The 19,137-nt window shown below is 38.4% G+C and overlaps 1 protein-coding gene across 2 annotated transcripts; it reads left to right on the top strand.

The window, feature by feature from the left end:
* Nucleotides 1–264: 264 nt before the first annotated feature.
* LOC134740853 (TBC1 domain family member 20) lies at nucleotides 265–17,361 on the top strand. Of its 2 annotated transcripts, XM_063673504.1 has the most exons (10): nucleotides 265–474; nucleotides 631–759; nucleotides 2,543–2,649; nucleotides 3,026–3,163; nucleotides 3,750–3,952; nucleotides 9,250–9,466; nucleotides 9,907–10,016; nucleotides 10,524–10,623; nucleotides 10,703–10,824; nucleotides 17,294–17,361. In XM_063673504.1, exons 1-10 carry the CDS (start codon nucleotides 324–326, stop codon nucleotides 17,313–17,315), a joined length of 1,299 nt encoding a protein of 432 aa, XP_063529574.1. In that variant the 5' UTR covers nucleotides 265–323; the 3' UTR covers nucleotides 17,316–17,361. The 2 variants fall into 2 exon arrangements, with proteins under 2 accessions (XP_063529574.1, XP_063529575.1); XM_063673505.1 differs by lacking the exon at nucleotides 17,294–17,361 and having other exon boundaries at nucleotides 10,703–17,237.
* The last annotated feature ends 1,776 nt before the right edge of the window (nucleotides 17,362–19,137 follow it).

The following is a 19,137-nucleotide window of genomic DNA, read 5'->3' as shown; positions in this document are numbered from 1 at the left end:
AACATTTGTATAACTTTCATACAAACTTATCCAGTTAATTGTTTTTTAAAGTCTAATTAAACACCTAGACTAATAATTTAATCAAAATATTAAGCACGTTTCATACATATGATGAAAAATTATACCATTTAAAATATATTGTATTAGATAAAGATATTAGAAATGGTTTCTGAACAGTTTCCTAGTTGAAAATGTTGAATGTCAAATCACAATCTGACTGAATGACTGATGAGTGATGACTGAAGTGTCAAATTGTCACTTCATGTAGGATTTGTAGGAAGATGGTGTAATGTTTTTGCTCGATTAATTTTCGATTTATTAAAATGGAGTCTAATAATTCCGACGCCGATATCGGCGACAAGTGTAACTTCAACGGGGGCTGCTCCCCGCCTCTCAAGAAACCGACCATCGACATGAATCACGCCAAAAATATTGATGACATATCTACGCCTTCAGAGTTAAAATTCGATGAAGGTATTGTAAACAACAGATGACTCCATTAAAATTACTTTGGGCTTATTACTCCCTATTTAATTAACTTTACGCCTGTGGCTGCGTTTATATGTGTGGTAAAATTGTCATAATATATCAAAGTGAAAGTGCTGGGATTGATTTTGTTTTGTGCTACAGATTTTGACTTCGTGGATCCCGATATAACGGAGAAAAGGAGGGAGATAGAGGCGTGCCTGGAGGACGCGGACGCGACCAGCCTGGAGCAGTGGCAGAGCTTCGCGAAGAGTAAAGGTGGCCTCATCTGTGGTGAGTGTGAACGGGCTTTTAATCTAATCAATGAGTATTATTGACATCACCCATTGTTTGCATCATAATAATAAACAATTACAGCTGCACTGTTTAATGACCAACATTTTAACCAAGTATCATTTTGAGACCAATTTTACTCTGTTTGTGCCTATGAATATTGTTTATTATGCATTTGGATTGTTTTACAATTTTAGTCTAATATAAAGGACCAAAAGTAGACATAGCACTTGGTGACGGCAAATTGCGGCTCACACAGCAAATTGTGGCTGTAAACAAAAAAATTATGGAAAATTCTTATATTTCTGTGAAATTTCAGAGAATATTTCTGACTTGTTTGAAACTTTCTGCAACAATTGTACTAGTGTCAGTGGTGACCCTAACCATTTTTTAGGGTCTGTAGGAGTGGCGCTTTTAATTGATTTCAGTGCCCCTCCTGCAGATAGCACTGCCCTTATAGCTGCCCCTGACTAGTGCCTACAATATCAAGGAGTAGGAATGCTCAATGATGAAACAAAGTTGTTGTGATAGATACAGACCAAACAGATATGCATGTATGTAAACAGACCTGCCATGACAACATTGTAATCTTATCTTAAGGAACTAGTGCTCTGTTGAATCCATGGATTGAATTTGTTGTCATCCTGCTAGTACCTAAATAATATACTGAAGGCACAGAAGCACACTTAATGCCAAAACGAAGTATCTCCTTAATCTGTCTAGAATTTCTATAGATAACCAGTTGGGATCTTGAAAGCTATTTAATTTTACTTAAACAATGCAGTTGTTATTTTGGCTATATGTACAACATATTAACTAGTGATGTACCGACTATTGATTTGGCGCTCAGATGGCCGATTAGTCGGCTAGTCAGCCATATCCATAATCATTACCTCTTTATAAAGCTTACATTGGGATGTTTACTGCAATAGCTTTGTCTTGTATAACTCTAAAACTCTCGAGTTTTGTACACATAGTTAATGATATTAACAGGTATACCGCGATATAAATTCATTGTTTTTTAGCTGGTCCAACCCAGCAGAAACCATTTGTGTTGCGATATTTACATATTACTAATTGAAAAATGTTTCCTGCTGATGTAAAGACTGGTCGTGTGGAATATCAATTCAACGATGTATTAGCGATCAGCGGTACACCTTGTTGGGGATCTTCCCAGGGGTTTATTTCCCATACAAAGTGGGTAGTCAAGAACGAGTCAAGAACCCATCCCCAGTGAGTGATGGGCTGTAGAGTGTAGAAGCATTGTGTGTAATGACACATAACAGTAATAATTCGTCTGCGGCTTGAGTGATACAGAATTTCCTTGAGACCCGCGTTTTGTGAGGTTAGTAGGTCCTATATAGCAGCTAGCTTAATTAAAGACACCTCAAGTAATAGAAATAAAATTACCTAAAATTAATATTACCTAACTATGTACTTTCGTAATTGTAACCAATTACAAAATATGATACGGTCTGCGACGACATACATAACTACACATACATTTAATATTTAATATAATATGTATGTACAAAACTTTTGGTATGCATCCTAAATAGGTATTTAACATTTGATAAATATTGGCTGTTTATTTCGTTTGTCCTGTTTTTCTGTAAATAAGAATAGGCCGACTAATCGGCCATTTTGGCAGACTAATCGCCGACTACAAATGTAGCCGATTAGTCGGCTTTCCCGACTAGTCGCGTACATCCCTAGTATTAACATTTCTACTACATCCTGCTTGGAAACTTCATATATTGATAACTATTGAATGAATAAACAGATGAGTACAGAAGAAAAATATGGCCACTATTGGTGGGTGTGACCACCGAGGAAATGACAGAACCCCCCTCTCTGGACGAGCTATCTACACATAGTGAATATAATCAAGTGAGTATTATGTTTCCATCAGTAGTACTAGTTTTATAGCCTAATATTGTTTGATATTTAATAGTGGCTCTTTGAGCTCCCGCTTTTGTTGATGCCCCGTAATGATCTTGTCAGACTAGATAAACAAGTTGCCAACAAGACCTAGTTTTCCCTCTGGGTAAAAAGGTCAAATTACAGTCACTTTAGTAAAAGATACTTTTTACACTTGCCCATTGCATTCTGAAGTGACCATTGGAGCCGTTTTATTATTGTTATTATGCGTGCAAGTGTGGTCGCCGCGCGCCGTGCGCGTGCGTCCAGACCGCGGTGCGGCCTCGGAGAGTGGAGTGGAGGGGACTGTGGAGGAGGATACATAGTCGTTGTTGCTCGGTGGCAGGTGGTGCTGGACGTGAACCGGTCGCTGAAGCGGTTCCCGCCCGGCATCCCGTACGAGCAGCGCGTGGCGCTGCAGGACCAGCTCACCGTGCTCATCCTGCGCGTAATCATCCGGCACCCGCACCTCAAGTACTACCAGGTACGTGCGCAGTGCGCTGCGCTCCGTCCCACTCCCATCCCATCCCATCTCATCCCTCATCCCATCCCATCCCATCCCATCCCCCACGACCAGATTTAAGACAAAATACTTATTTTTTTTAGTTTTACCTTTACGTAATTTCTTCTAAAGACGTGGCGCTGTAGAAACGGTTTTTGTATAAATGATACTATAATTTACAAAGATGAATAACAACAATCACTTGCTAGATTGAATAATTATGTGTCCGGTATAAACGCGCTGCGGCTTGTGGCGGGACTATTTGATTGCATGTGACTGAATATATAAAATAAGTGGGTTAGAAATTGTAAGGTACTTGTTGTGACTTATTATATGCAGTGTGCAATCTTATCCTGCCAGTCATAAGGTCGGCTGTTCTCATCAATGATCTTACTTCGAGGACGGCTCGTAGTAATCGCTTAAAGTCGCTCGTGGCCGTGTACATGTGTTTCGGTAACGAATTGTGTCGTACGCCTCTCTGATGCAGGACATGAATACCTGTTGTAAGTTAGAGTAGCCGGAGTAGCCTAATATTTGTTAACGACTACTAAGTATTTAGAGGTTGTAGGGCTACCACGACGTGGCCATCACGCTGCTGCTGGTGTGCGGCGACCGCGCGTCGTTCCCGCTGCTGTGCCGGCTGTCGTACGGCCCTCGGGCTCCGCTGGCGCCCTTCATGCAGACCACCATGGTGCCCACGCAGCACCTGCTCAACTACATGCTGCCGGTGCTGCGTCGCGCCGACTATACGGTGGCCGAATGCTTGGAAAAGTGAGTCCCCGATTTATTGAGTGACGCACCTGTAACTGTAATTTTTTGTAACTTGAAAATCTTACAACACGGTTTTTTGTTTCCCCTATCTGTCGACAAACAATTATTTCCCTCTAATGCAAATAAATATTCATCCATAGCTATCTTCAATTCCCACCTACTTTGACTATGTAATTTTTATATTTCAGTAGGTAAGGTCTAGTAGCAGTGGTGGCCGAGTGGATCTGATTCTCTTTAATCCGGAAGTCGCGGGTTCTAATCCTGGCTCGTACCACCGCCCACACTGTTAAGAGCCAACAGGAGCCGAGCCCAGACTCAATTTTGAGATTTGAAAGAGAATATCGTCGTCGCGCTGACGGGGGCGGTACCGCGTACCGAGGGACTATCCCAGTGTGTGTGGTGCACGCACACCGACGCGCACGTTATTTGCGCTCCTCGCCGGCCTCACGCCGCTCGCGTTTTTAGTAACTGAACTGATAACATGGACATACAAGAAAACATTGTTGTATAAAAACATACAAGATAACGGCTGTTAAATTAATCCAATTAAATATTTTTAAATATGATAAACAAAAATATTAAATTATAGTCGTGAGTATTTTAAAAGTAAAACTCCCTTATACCTTGATTTTAAACAAAGTATTTTACTTATAACTTACTTGGTTCGTATGAATTAGTGACATACCTAATTAAAAAAGAAAGCTATAACTCCCGCGGGAACAATATAGGCCTTTTCCCTTCAGTACACCTGCATGAAATAAGATCTTTTCGAGCAAGCGTCTTGAAAAACAAATTTGCCGCTCTCCGGCTCCGTTGAATAGAAAAAAAGAAAGCCTCAGGTTAGATAAAATTATCATAATAAAGAAACATGTGACATGTGATATTTCTTACTTTGATGTAATTATACAGTTTTATTGATGGTCCGTTTTTTTATTTATGTGTCAGATTTTGATAAAAATAGGTATAAATTGAAGAGCTCCTAATTCTGATCGGAATAAATATGAAACCCAATAAATAAATAAATAATAATAAATATTAAATCAATATTATAGGACATTCTTACACAGATTGACTAAGTCCCACGGTAAGCCCAAGGAGGCTTGTGTTATGGGTACTCAGACAACGATATACATAATATATAAATACTTAAATACAAATAGAAAACACCCAAGACTCAGGAACAAATATCTGTGCTCATCATACAAATAAATGCTCTTACCGGGATTCGAACCCAGGACCATCGGCTTCACAGGCAGGGTCACTACCTCCTAGGCCAGACCGGTCGTCGCCCAATATTTTGGGACAATAGTCTAGTCTACAAAAGGTTCAAGGTGGTGAAAAAAATAGTGTAAGCTGTTCGCATAAAAAAACCGCAAATCGATGTACAGGTTAGCCGTTTGGTACACGTATATACTAGTCAAAACAAAAATTTTGACCCGCAGTTCCTAAAAAAAATTCCCTTAGGAGGGGAGTGCTGAAACTTTTTTTTTGTATAAAAAAAATTTTTTTTAAACCTATCGTATACTTCTCATCTATCATACGAAAGGGCTTTTTGAAGCGATTCTGAAAATATACCACATCATTGCATTTTAGCCATTTTTAGGGTTCCGTAGCCAAATGGCAAAAAACGGAACCCTTATGGATTCGTCATGTCTGTTTGTCTGTCGTCCGTCCGTATGTCACAGCCACTTCTTTCCGAAACTATAAGAACTGTTGAAACTTGGTAAGTAGATGTATTCTGTGAACCGCATTAAGATTTTCACTCAAAAATAGGAAAAAAAAATTTTTGGGGGTTCCCCATACTTAGAACTGAAACCCAAAAATTTTTTTTTTTTTCATTAAACCCATACGTGTGTGGTATCTATGGATAGGTCTTCAAAAATGATATTGAGGTTTCTAATATATATTTTTTTTTAAACTGAATAGTTTGCGCGAGACCGAGAGACACTTCCAAAGTGGTAAAATATGTAACCCCCCCTCTAACTTCTAAAATAAGAGAATGATAAAACTGAAAAAATATATGATGTACATTACCTTGCCAACTTTTACCGAGAACTGGTTTGAACGAGATCTAGTTAGTAGTTTTTTTTAATACGTTATAAATCGTAAACCGCAATTTACCTTTCACTCACGTTTCACATAAAAATACATTGTTTGAATTGTGTAATGTACGGAACCCTCGGCGCCCGATTCCGATTCGCACTTGGCCGGTGTTTTCTTAAATTGAAAGAAAAAGAATTTTCAAAACATACCAAGTTTGGGCTCCTCCAGGTACGATATGGCTGATTTTTTTTTGTACAAAAAATGATACGTGATATCCTCATATGTAACCCCAAAAAAGCAATAAAAAATTTATTTAGTTTTTTTTTTTCAATACAAAGTGACACAGTTCTACTTCAATACCTATTTAAGAGACTTATGGAACTGTACTGCAGATACGGTACATAATAATCATACAATGATACGTAATATCCATATATCCAACGGGAAATACCTCCTTAACCCTTTAACTTGACCCCAAACTTGTGTGTTTTGAAAATTCTATTTGTTTTAATTTACAAAAAAATGGCTAAAATGTAATGATGTGGTATAATTTTAGAATCGCCTCAAAAAGCCCTTTCGTATGATACCACACACGATAGGTTTTTGAAAAAAAAATATGTTTTTTTTTTCATACAAAAAAAATGTTTCAGCATACCCCTCCTAAGGGATTTTTTTTAGAAACTGCGGGTCGAAATTTTTGTTTTGACCTCTTAGTATGCGTGTGCCAAACGGCTAACCTGTACATCGATTTGCGGTTTTTCTTTGAAATTGGGCTTGTACGGCTGCCACTAATAGAGATACTAACTCCTAAAAATACGTATGATACCTCATTGGATTCAGAATGATGTCTAGAAAAATGTATTCGAAGCGTTTATTCCCACATAAAAAAAGTTCAAAAGCTATTAACAAAAAACGGCCAAATGCGAGTCGGTTCCGTACCATTACGCAGAAAACGGCAAAAAATCCCGTTTGTTGTTTGGGAGCCCCACTTAAAAAAATATTTTATTCTGTTTTAGTATTTGTTGTTATAGCGGCAACAGAAATACATCATCCGTAAATATTGCAACTTTCTAGCTATCACGGTTCACGAGATACAGCCTGGTGACAGACGGACAGGCAGATTGACAGACAGACAGACAGACAGATATTATTTTAAAGGTATTAAATATTCTTTTAAAAATTAGGAAATAATATGGTGTATTTAAAACATATCATGGAATATACTACGGTTATAAATTGATATTATGTAAAGTAATTTTTTCAACAAGTTAGGCAATTATTAAGTAACCATATTTTTCTCGAACTTTCGTCTTTGTTGTAAATTTAAAAAAAAAGAAAATAATTGGCGTAAAAAGTATTTCGCCTCGTGGAGCCCTTTTCATGTACATACTTAACAAGATCACGTCACAAAAGTTTTAATAAAATTAATACTTTGTTTAAAATAAATTTTTGAATAATAGTGAAAATTGTAAAATATAAAGCAATATAATAATACGTACTTAGAACTGATACTTTTCTAAATAAAGAATGAATAAACTAAATTGTGTAATTAATTTTTAGTGCAAATCACCACAATTTGCTTCTAAAGAGCAAATCTGTGACCAAAAATTATATATAGTTTTAATTTTTCGTTCGTATATTCAGATTTGTGTATGAAAATGTGAAACTATTATTTCTAAAATAAATTATTCGTCCCTAATTTACACAAAAATTATACCAAATTTGATCTCATAGCAAGGGATAGGTAGAAATAGAGGCAAACTGGACCGCAGGAGCCGACTTTTCCCCTCCCTTTTTGGGGGGTAGCTAGGACTTAATCTCGTAGCTAGTGTGTCAGCTCAGCTTTGTATGAACCAAGGAATAATAAATAGTGTTACGATATCCCCTGGGGCCAAAGTGCATACTCACTTTACATACTTCGCCTACTAAGAGGCAAATCGCGACTTTGTTATGGTTTATCGATAACTTATCACATCACTAGATTATCGACATTCAATGTCGACTATTGCCCATCACTTTTCTGTCTGTGTACGTATTTGGAAACTTGACCCCGCCCCTAAAATTAGTGCGATAAGGACAACTGCAGCTTAGGCGAAAAATCCTGCGTAAAAATCTCAAAAATCGAGGTTTCGTACTCGACTGTTTCCTCCTCCAAAACTTAACCAATCGTAACCAAATTTAGAAATCTAAATAAGTATGAAATTGTCTGTGTCGGACTGTTTTGATTTTTTGGCTAATTGATATCAGTTTTGAATACCACGCCTATCATTGCGGCATAGTCAGTGAGGCCATTTTTCTCCATGTTTGAAGGGCTCTAGCGCCTTAAAAAACAAAAATATCAAAAAAAGCAAAACAGTCCGACACAGATATTGACAATATTAATCTGTGTTAAAAAAATCATTCCTCTAGCTTCAAAAACCACGGAGGAAACAGTCGAGTACGTTTGTATAGAGAAATGACCACTCCTGTTGGCTCTTAACTGTCCATCGGTTACCTTTTTACTTGCCGTTTGTACCAATGAGTTTTTTGGAACTTAGGTACGGAATATCATTAGATATTTACCACTAGCTTTTCGGTGAAGGAAAACATCGTGAGGAAACCTGCATACATCCGCGAAGAAATTCAAAGGTGTATGTGAAGTCTCCAACCCGCATCGGCCCAGCGGGGGGACTTCCAAAACCTCTCGCGCATCACAGGAGGCCTGTGCCCAGCAGGGGGTCCGTGCCATATCTCGGGACCATGAGGTCCCGAACCTTTGGGACTTTGGGAGGCATGCCATGCGTGGAGCCGAAGCCAACAGCGCAGAGGCCCTTTCAGACAATAATTTATGATATGTAATACACCAGCTAGAACCCATTCACGGGTACAAATAGATACCCGGACGTCGGTCCGAGCTGACGTAGGGCCTATCGTAAATAAAGTGGAGAAGAGGGCCGGGTACGGTGTTGAAGTTTGGCCGGTCAAAAAATTGGGCTATCGTAAAGAGGTAACATTACACGTTATCGACTCGGGGGGACTCGCCGCTGACTAGACGGGCCCCCGGAACTGCCGTCGGGAAGACGACCAGGAGCAACACCGGTGTTAACAGCCATCGTGCCACTTCCACCCCTGGAGCATATAGCTCCAACGACTTCTCACCGGACGGCCAGTTAAGGCGAGCCAGAGCCTCGGTTCCCTCGGGGGTCCACTCCGACCGACCCTCGGTTCGACTCGGTTCGGAAACATCGGTAACGTCGAGCTCGTTCGGTCCGCAGAGCGGGCGTGGGCACGATGTTCGCGCTGCCGTGGTACCTGACGTGGTTCGGGCACTCGCTGAACCGCTACGCCGACGTGGTGCGGCTCTACGACTACTTCCTGTGCGCGGCGCCGCTGTTCCCCGTGTACGTGACCGCCGCGCTCGTGCTGCAGCGCCGTAGCGACGTGCTCGCCTGCGACCCGGACATGGCCATGCTGCACTGCCTGCTGTCGAGGGTCAGTCATAATGTATATTACGTATTGTATAAGGATTTGTGATTCTTTTACTGCGATATAAACATAGCCCCATAGCCATGGTATATATAGGGTTGTACATTAATTACATTATTATTAAGTAGCGATACATGTTTAGCCCCGGATGGCTCGCGAGATCCACCTGTATCGTTGTGATAAACATTCATTCTTTCGACGTCTTTGTTTGCCGAAGCATATTTCGTATGTCCGTTTGACTTTTCTCTCCGAGTCGTATTTCTTACCTGATTGTCGTGAAATTTTGTGAGTAAATTCGAGAATTATGTTGAATTTATATTGTCGATAAAGTTTTTGGAAATTTTCAAAAGGGCGGGACGATGGGGGATCGCGAGGAAGGTCATCTATCTTACGCGGTCCCTAGTTCCGGCAAAGTGTCGTACGTATAGTATACATGTATGTTTCAGCTGCCGGACGACCTGCCGTTCGAGGAGATCCTGGTGACGGCGCAGACTCTGTACGAGGAGAACGACCCCGCCGACCTGGAGCCCGAGGTGGACGCGCTCGAGAGGAGGGAGTGAGTATATCGCGGACAGTTTTAACTATTTTGTTATTATTACCTACCGGTCGGCAGGCGATGCGGGTCGGTCGAGCAAAAATTTGAATTACGAATTAAATATAAAAAAGTCGGGGGCTACCGTCACAGATTATATAATCATTCTTACGAACAGATACTTATCTCTTAAAGAAAACACCTACCGTTTTGATACATACCCAAAAATACAACGGAGTGGCCTTCGACGCGCCGCTCCCCGCACCGCGCGCGCCGACACGACGCTAGGGTTGCCGACGCTTAGAAATTAGAAAGGCTTCAGGTTATTTCACCGGTCTCGACTCGATATCGATCGATCAAACTAACATTAGAACTTTTTTCCATTAGGTCTATAACAGCATAGCGTGAAATAACTACATAGAAGCGAGTTAATTTGCAACAATTAAATAATATTCCGTTTATGCGTTAGCGTTGGCGAAATATTTTAAAAGCGCATAAAAATTCAATACATGATTCCGGTTGTGATCACAGAGAGGCGCAGCGCTCGCTGGACGAACAGCGCCTGAAGCGACGCCGCGCCGCCGCCGCCGCCGCCGCCGCCAGGAACCCCACGCTCTCCGTGCGCATACAGGTACGGCTCACTTATATACGACACACTTACTATACATATGAACAATAACGTTGAGTATATATATAACCTGTACCTACAGCGCACGCTGCTGGGGTACGTGCCCGGGGCGCTGCGCTACCCGCTGACGCGGCGCGCGCTGCTGGCGACGGCGACGGTGCTGCTCGGCGTGTACGTGTACTACCGCCCCGACCTCTTCAACAGGTAGCGCCACGCCTATCAGTTTGTCGTGTTCCGGCTCTAGCTCTAGCTCTAGCTCTAGCTCACCTACTGCTCCTGCTCCTGCTACTGGTACGAACGGGTGCGGGTGCCGAAGCTTAGCGATGTCTGTATTATCGTTTCACTATTTCGATCATGTTCAACGTTCCCGTCTGTCCCCGCCCCGCAAGACCGCCGCCATATGTGAGGCGGAGGCGGAAATGAATGATTCTTTCGACTCGCCCGTTCCTATCTGTGCCCGGCGGGAACGAATGGGAATACACCGTGTCAAAACATTTTTTATTAAAAAAATATGTTTATGTACGGGTGCTAATACCCCCTGCCCAATATTTGATCAAATATGTACATTGCGTCTCACTCTTTTATTAAACGACATGTGAAACGCAAATAGGAATCAAATATTGGACAGGTGGAATACGACCCTGAGTAAACGATGAACTAGCTCCGCCCGTATACTATACTCGAGTACCACAAGGAGGAAATGTTATTGTATGTTACATATTTGTAATCTACTCACGAAGCCCTTTCATTTGTACCTACACAAAACGAACTGACGGTCTACTCTAAACGAGGCATGCCTATTGATCTGTCGGAATCTACTGACATCCAAATATTCCACTCTCAATAATATTTTTGTAATTAACATTTTTGAACGAAACTGATGAATTACAAGTTTTTTTATCGATTCCGATTCCGATTACAACAAACGGTACTTAGAAGAATGAACCGATCGACTTGCGAGAAATACATTTTAACAACAATGTCTAATTTTATTTTATAAATTGTTTATTTTTCAATACCTTCAAAAATATTAGTTTCTAAATAGTATATCAGAGAAATCTTTTTTTTTTCTTGACAAATAGTTAACTATAAATATGACCTTATTTTGTAACTTATCGGTGTCACTTACTAAGTGCTGAAGTAAAACCATGTTTGAAATTTTCCAGAGTTTCTAGCACAGACCACTTATTCTAAAGACATAGCATAGTCCCGCTACCCGCTCTGCCACGCATACGGTAGCCTTACTCGATACATTCTCTAATTTGGAATCCCGCCACCAATCCTACTTCAGTCGGCGGAGCACATGTCTATGAACGGACCAATCACGGCGCGGCACGGGACTGGCTCGCCTCGTCCCCCGCACCCCCCGCACCGCCGTACCCCTGTCCCCTGCATTTCTGTAAACCCGATCCTGGTTTCATGAAATAATTGCTCCATACGAGTTCTTTAGAAATAGGTGTTCTGTGGTTCCTGGTAACATTGTTATTATGAAGTTTGTACACGGATGAAGCTTACACTTGTTCACGAGTGAACTCTCTGTTCATTAAAATAGAGTTCAAAATGCAGTAGCATCGCCAATCAAATATTCAATAATCGCTTCTCATATACATACATTATTAACTTTAACGCACAGAATTAACCACTTTGACATTGACAAAACACAAATGCCTTGTAAATATGAACTTTTTATAAATATGCTTATTATGAATGGTAACGAACGACGATACACAAATTGTATTGTAAACATGAATCTTGAACATGCAAATATAAACAAAACTCGGGTATAAATGTTAAAATCGTGGGTAATTCTATGTGCTGGAGTTGTGTTGTGCAGTATATATGTATAATATTATAGAATCGTGCTAGTTTCATCTTCATCCATAGATTTACACTTTACTTTTATTTATAGTTATAAGTTTGTGTTGAGACATGGTGCCGGTAACAATATGCCTGGAGCAAAGCGACAAATTGATTGTGAATCAAAGGACATTTTAGTGTATTGTGGATTGTTAAGAGTTTGGTGACAAATCTACGCGAAATTAGATTTAAAACTGGCGATGAGAATAACTTCTTGTACGAAACAAAACGAAGAGAACGTTGTATGTATGTGTGTATTATAGGTTTATGAAGAATACTTAACGGTTGAACAACTAAGACCGACTTGAAAAAATAATGATTGGAGGCTAAAACTGTAACCAAATAGAATTGAATTAAGGGTGTGAGAATATTGATGTGGAAATTAATTATATTTTGTAACAAATTCCTTAAAAATTAGGAATATGAATTCTAAATTTTCCGCTTGTATTGCGTTCTATCAACATGTGATATTTAATTTGATACTAATATTTAGTGGTTAAAGTGTAGGGTACCTAACTTTATTTCATTCCTCATTAAATATTTCCTTTAGATGTAAATTAATTGAGAAATGTAATTTCGTTAATAGTCCAAAGTTAATAAATGTCCACGGCTATATTTAATTTACAGTCTGTTTATCTACAATCGCTGTCACAGTTCCCTGATCAGTCTTTTCTTTAACCTTATTCTAACGCGACACTTGTGTAGTGTATCAGGAATTCAAACTTAATGCGAAATAATTTTGGCATTGTAAGAATTATGTAACAATGAATTCTTGTACACACGATTGTTTAATTGTTTATTTATTACATTTATAAGCATAACAGTTGCACCAACACCAAATCGCTGATGATGATGATTGATGATGTACATATCAATAGCAGCATGGTGCTGATAACCATCGGCAGACCTTATCTCGTTGCAATAAGGTTTATAAATGACTATAGTCACCGTCGACGGCGCGGCGCGGCGCGGCGCGGCGCGGCGCGGCGGTATACATACCCTGTATCGTTTCGCATCCGTAGGTATATATCTACACGGCGACTATTGGAGTGGTAGCCGGCGGTTGGTTACCCGTTACCCGTTACCTGTTACCTGTTACCTGGCAATCAATATAGCCGTGAGCCGTGGGGGCCCACCGTGGGCGCGGTACGAGTACTAACACAAATGCGGTTACTTACGGTACAGAGTACAGAGGTGTTGAGCATTTATTATTTGTAATTACCTATTATTCTAGAATCATTCAAGTTAAGGTCAACCGGGGCAAATGCGTTACTGCTTTTTTAATATTTTTTTACTCTCCTTTAACCCCATATGAAATGTTTAATAAGTGTATTGAACTATTATTTTGCTGTGTGCTTTCTACAACTCTTTACCAAGATAATTCGTGAAGTAACTTTTTCGTTGCATTATAATTAAAATATGTGACATTTTCAACCAAAAGGTACCACATTGTCGCTTGTCAATAAGGTTGATTTCAAATTGAAGCTGTATGGAAATAACGCTTTATTGACAACCGACAATAAGTACCCTTTTGATTGAAAATGGCACATATACAGATGTTTAAAAAAAACGGAAATTTAGACGCCTTTGTCCCGGTTAGGAAAATTGCGTCTTATTAAAATAATTTATAAACTATTATGATAAGACTTTTCAAACCTCATGAGTCGTGTTCATGATACACGGTATTTTAGAAGGTATAATCAATAAAGGGGCCAAAAACAGCATTAACAACATCGAGTAGAAAATAGTATGATTTGGGTAAATGCGTCCCTAATTTGTAGACGCATTTATCGGAACCTAATTTCCAGATGTTGTAAACCTTTTTAGACGATTAAAGAAGTAATAAAAAAAAATTAAGAGGTAGGATTTTTTTAAGTGTCGAAGTTAAATTTTTCTATGTCTCACCCGCTTAATTTTTTCTCTTTGCCAAAAACCAAATGTGCATTTTTTTCAGAATTTTCAATTACGTTTTAGAGGTCGCTACCGAATTTTAAAAATTTGGACCCTTCATACAAAATGATTTTTTTTTTCTCGTTTTTTCTTAATTAGACAACGGGACACGGTGTATTAATGTGCAGTTTAACATAAAATAATAGGTAACCCAAATTTAAAAAAAGTATATTATTATGCGTGTTTCAGGCGTTCTAAATATTGATTCAGCAGTGCGCACTTCTAAAACAGGAATAAAAATTATTTAAAAATATATCTCAACTATACCTACTATTGAATAACATATAAATAACTTCCATATACCTTGACTCGCTGTCTTGCTTAAAAAACAAAAAAAAAACCTTGTATAAAGGATCCAAATTTTCAAAATTCGGTAGCGACCCCTTAAACGTAATAATTAAAAATTGTGAAAAAAATCCACTTGTTTTTTAGTGAAAGAGAATAAATTAAGCGGGTGAGACATAGAACATTTTAACTTCGACGAAATAAGCAACACCCTAATTCAAACGGATTTTGTTGACATATCTCATACACTGTGTAGGTCTGGGGTGAAACTAATTTTCAAAATAACCAACTATTTGAATACGATTCGGTAGAACGCCCTGATGTATGTTACGTGTTGTCCTCCAAGTAGTTCTGGCCTTTTTCTTTAGATGGAGGGAGCTGTAGTGATGTTGTTTAAAAATATATCGAATAGACGCAATAAACCCATAGTGGCAATTACCCCGGTTGACCTTAGATCAGATTGTATTGATGCGAAGTTTGACCTTGTTTCCGAGCGGTAATAACGTGCACGATATTGACAAATTGTATGCTTCAAATTGTATAATGCACTTAGGTTTAAGATGATGTGGGATATCGCACCTTGTATATTGTATATTAATTTATTATATCACTCATACTCATAATTTCGTGTAAATGGAGTTTCGTTTTGTATATAAGGTATATGTTATACCGATATTTATTTCATGAAATGAAAACCCTTGTGATTGAAAGATCTTTTGTGTGTTCGCGAGAATCGTTTTATCTTTAGTTAATTTGTTTGTAAATAATGGAACTGGATTTAGTTTTAAGTGAGATATATGTTACCTGTCACTGTCAGTAGCGACACTAGCGACTAGTGTTTGACTTGAGTTTAAGTGAATTTGAAGAACTCAGCGTTTAAAAACTTCTTTTCCCCTCACTAGCTCGGAAAGCCGTCTTTTATCCTTTAAACCAAGCGGGGGAAAACGCATTTTATCCACTAGTGGGGAAAGTAATTTGACCTTGGATGGAGCGTGTTTAAGTAGCTTTTGACAGATAACAAAACGTAAAACGCTCATAATAATGGTTCGTTCGATATTAATTATCATTAAATAAATGGTTTGAGAATTTAATAAAAAATACCAAATTTACCTTTATTTAATGATTTTAAGTCATAAACCTTAAATTCCATAAGAAACATTTGTTCTTTTTAAATGATGTTGAATGTAATTCTGAACGCACAAGTTGAGTCGATGCAATTTCAAAAGGCATCGTCAGAAATGTCAACATTGTCAACAAAAATTTTCTCACCGACTCTGACACGTAAAAATACACAACTTCCAGAGTTTTCTGTTATAATATCGTATTATCGTAAAAAAAGAGTGATTCCAGTAATGAATATGATCTAATGCCTGTGGATGTTGCACTTTCCTCGCTATAGTGAGGCGAAAAGTTTTGTGTTACACACGGGTGCAAAGTTGTATTTTACTTCTTGTGTGTTAAAACACTCGCTACGCTTAGGATTCTATTTTAGAACCACTCGCTTCGCTCGTGGTTCAACTATATAATCATTTCGCTTGCTCGTGTTTCAATTCCACACTCGCGGGTAAAATACAACTTTGCACCCTTGTATAACAAATAACTATTGTTGAGTCTTTTTTAAGAGTAACTTAAAAGGACTCGAGCCTCCGGATAAAGACTCCGTCAACAATTTTATAGGTTTTCCTAAATAACAGTAAAGAAATTAGGCGTTATTGTATGATTTGTGTACTTAATCCACAAATTTTACATAAAGACAATGCATTTCGAAATTGTTTGTAAAAAAAATCAAGAGTTCTCTGAAAAGGACATACTCAAGTCTCTACTGTAAAGACTTAATGAGTGAAAAACTGAGTCAAGTCTTGAAGCAGAGGACTCGAGTCCTAACCAACACTAGTAGCAACCCGGGGCTCGTTGACAGTGATCACAGTGAGGTAAATGTTCAAGATACGAGTATGATCCTAAACTATCTCAAGCAATGTTATTTCAGTGACACCGAGACACGGTTTTTTGATTTTCATTCTGTGTGTTGAGGGTCTAAGTGATACCTGGTCTGCTGTCTGCTGCACGTCTGGTCACGAGTCGAGTCCTGGCTCTGTTTCAGTGATTGAGACATCATAATGTCAAGTTTAATATCTGACCAAACCCACAAGCTTAGATGTTTAATTATAATTTAATATTTGGCATACCTATTTAAGTTCATTTCATTATAACCACGAACGGTACTCACAATGGGTCAAGAAATAGACAGTATTTATTTTATTGTATATCCTTTTGGTACCACTTTGATATAATATAGGTACGATATGAAAACATATATTAGGACTTGTGGTTCGTTTCCAACTGTCGTTGAAAAATGGTGTCTGAATACAAGGCCGTGAGGTCTGCAACGGCAGTTGAAACGAGCGCTACACAAAATTAGTATTAAAGTAAGCTTTATACGGCGCTCTGTAAAGTTGTGCCGGTCTGTACTCGCGGGTAGACGCGGTGTGGACGCGGCACGTGACGTTAATACACATTTATTACGAGAGAGTGTTTTATTGTCTGCATGTGTTACTGTACGTTTGTTTGTTTGTGGTTGCAGGCGACGGGAGCTGGAGCTGTGAGGTGAGGGTGAGGGGGGGCAATAAAATTGAGTTTTTTTGTTTAATATTTATTTTCTTTCATTTAACAGATCGGCTAACTTACTAATGAAATTTTAGGGTACTGATGAAGTCCTAGGAAGGTGAAATTTGGTATACGGTACACAAACAACAAAAAGATTCAAACTTGAAATGTTTAGCCTCTGAGCTAAGGGGGGTTTCGTTACTACAAGAACTATTTTATAATAAAAAATAGTAAATAGTGAATAAAATTTTCACCTCACGCCCATGTGACGGTAGCGAAACAGCCAAGCCACATATTTGTATATAGTTTGTGAAGTTAGGGCTTGTAGTATTAGAAGTTTGGCTTGGCTCTACAAGAGATCTGATAACTTCTTGACAGTGCAAGCCTTATGGTTTCGTCTTGGCAACATTTTACAAGAAAATGTTTTTGGTGGGATAGTAATATCCAAATATAAACACACCATATTGGCGTGATAGTTGCACAATAATGGAGCATATTTATCACAGCTGAGAGCTTACAGTAAAAACAACTTAAATTAGGTAATTGATGAGACAATAATCACAAACACAACTAATAGCTTTATTACACAGATTGTGTGTAACAGTAATGCTACATTAAAACTACGTTATAACCAGTTGATCGCAAAAAAGTTATTGCACATCAGTTGCTAATCCATTGAAACTCGATGAGTAGGATGACAGGTGTCATAATTTATAATATAACCTAAAAACGCCAAATCTCGCAAAATTGTATTGAAATGACGGCTGTCATCCTACCTATAAAAAAACCATCGAGTTTGAAAAATATTCTAGTCCCGTCTAGAAAAAAACTTAACGGGTAAAATGAACCAATCAAAGGGTTACAATTATCTAAAATAAAATCCTTACAAGTAATATAGGAAGGCAAGACCATTATACAATTATAGTTTAGCACAGTTTGAGTTCTAAATAAACTCTAATATCGTAACCTACTATTTCAACAACCAATAAAATTCTTAGCTAACGTTCGACATTATATTATTAAAAATATTAGAGGAGTATCACGATTCACGAGTTATATCCTGATGGTATCTACTTTCAAATAAAATTAAATCGTTATGAATATTTAGATAAGTAATTATACATTTATTAGTATTACAACTAACAGCTACTCTGGAATAAGTACTATTATATTATAGAATCACTGAAATGGTTTAAAAACGAATCGAATATTAATTGATAAGCACTTATATTATTTTAGGTTTATTACAATTATTACTTTTGTTTTCGAGTCAATCCGAATGTTATTTGTCCTAAAAGATAATTGGCAATATTGACTAGGTCGGCAAAGCTAGGCTATTAGGGCTACACGTGGGCAGTGGGCTACACTACACACTACGAGTACAAGTAATAGAGATGACATCGACATGAAAAGAGAACATTTCTACATAACGGTGTATTCCGCATCTGTGCTCGCGGGCCACACATGCATGTTATGTACGAGTATAAATAAAATATTGGACCTGACTGAAACAGGGGCAAATGGGATTTTTCCATTCCTATTTGTGACCCCCAATGATAGACCACAGTCAATTGGGCGGGGACAGATACAATAAATATCTTTGATGAATTAGTAATAAAAAAAAACATGCAATATTATTATAGTACATTGATTGACGTTAAAATTATTCTTAATAAAGAAAGACAAATCTCATTTCCTTAGAGAGCATCAATAATAAAAGTACCCTGATTTTATACAATTAATGCATATACATATTGTAATATCAAACAAAGCGAGCTTATCAGTATATAACTGGAAGAGCAGTAATATTTCATAATTATT

Source organism: Cydia strobilella, chromosome 4 (genome assembly GCF_947568885.1).
Source record: "Cydia strobilella chromosome 4, ilCydStro3.1, whole genome shotgun sequence".
Classification (NCBI taxonomy): Eukaryota; Metazoa; Arthropoda; class Insecta; order Lepidoptera; family Tortricidae; genus Cydia; species Cydia strobilella.
Note: the sequence above shows the minus strand (reverse complement) of the source record. Positions and strands in the feature narration are given on the sequence as shown.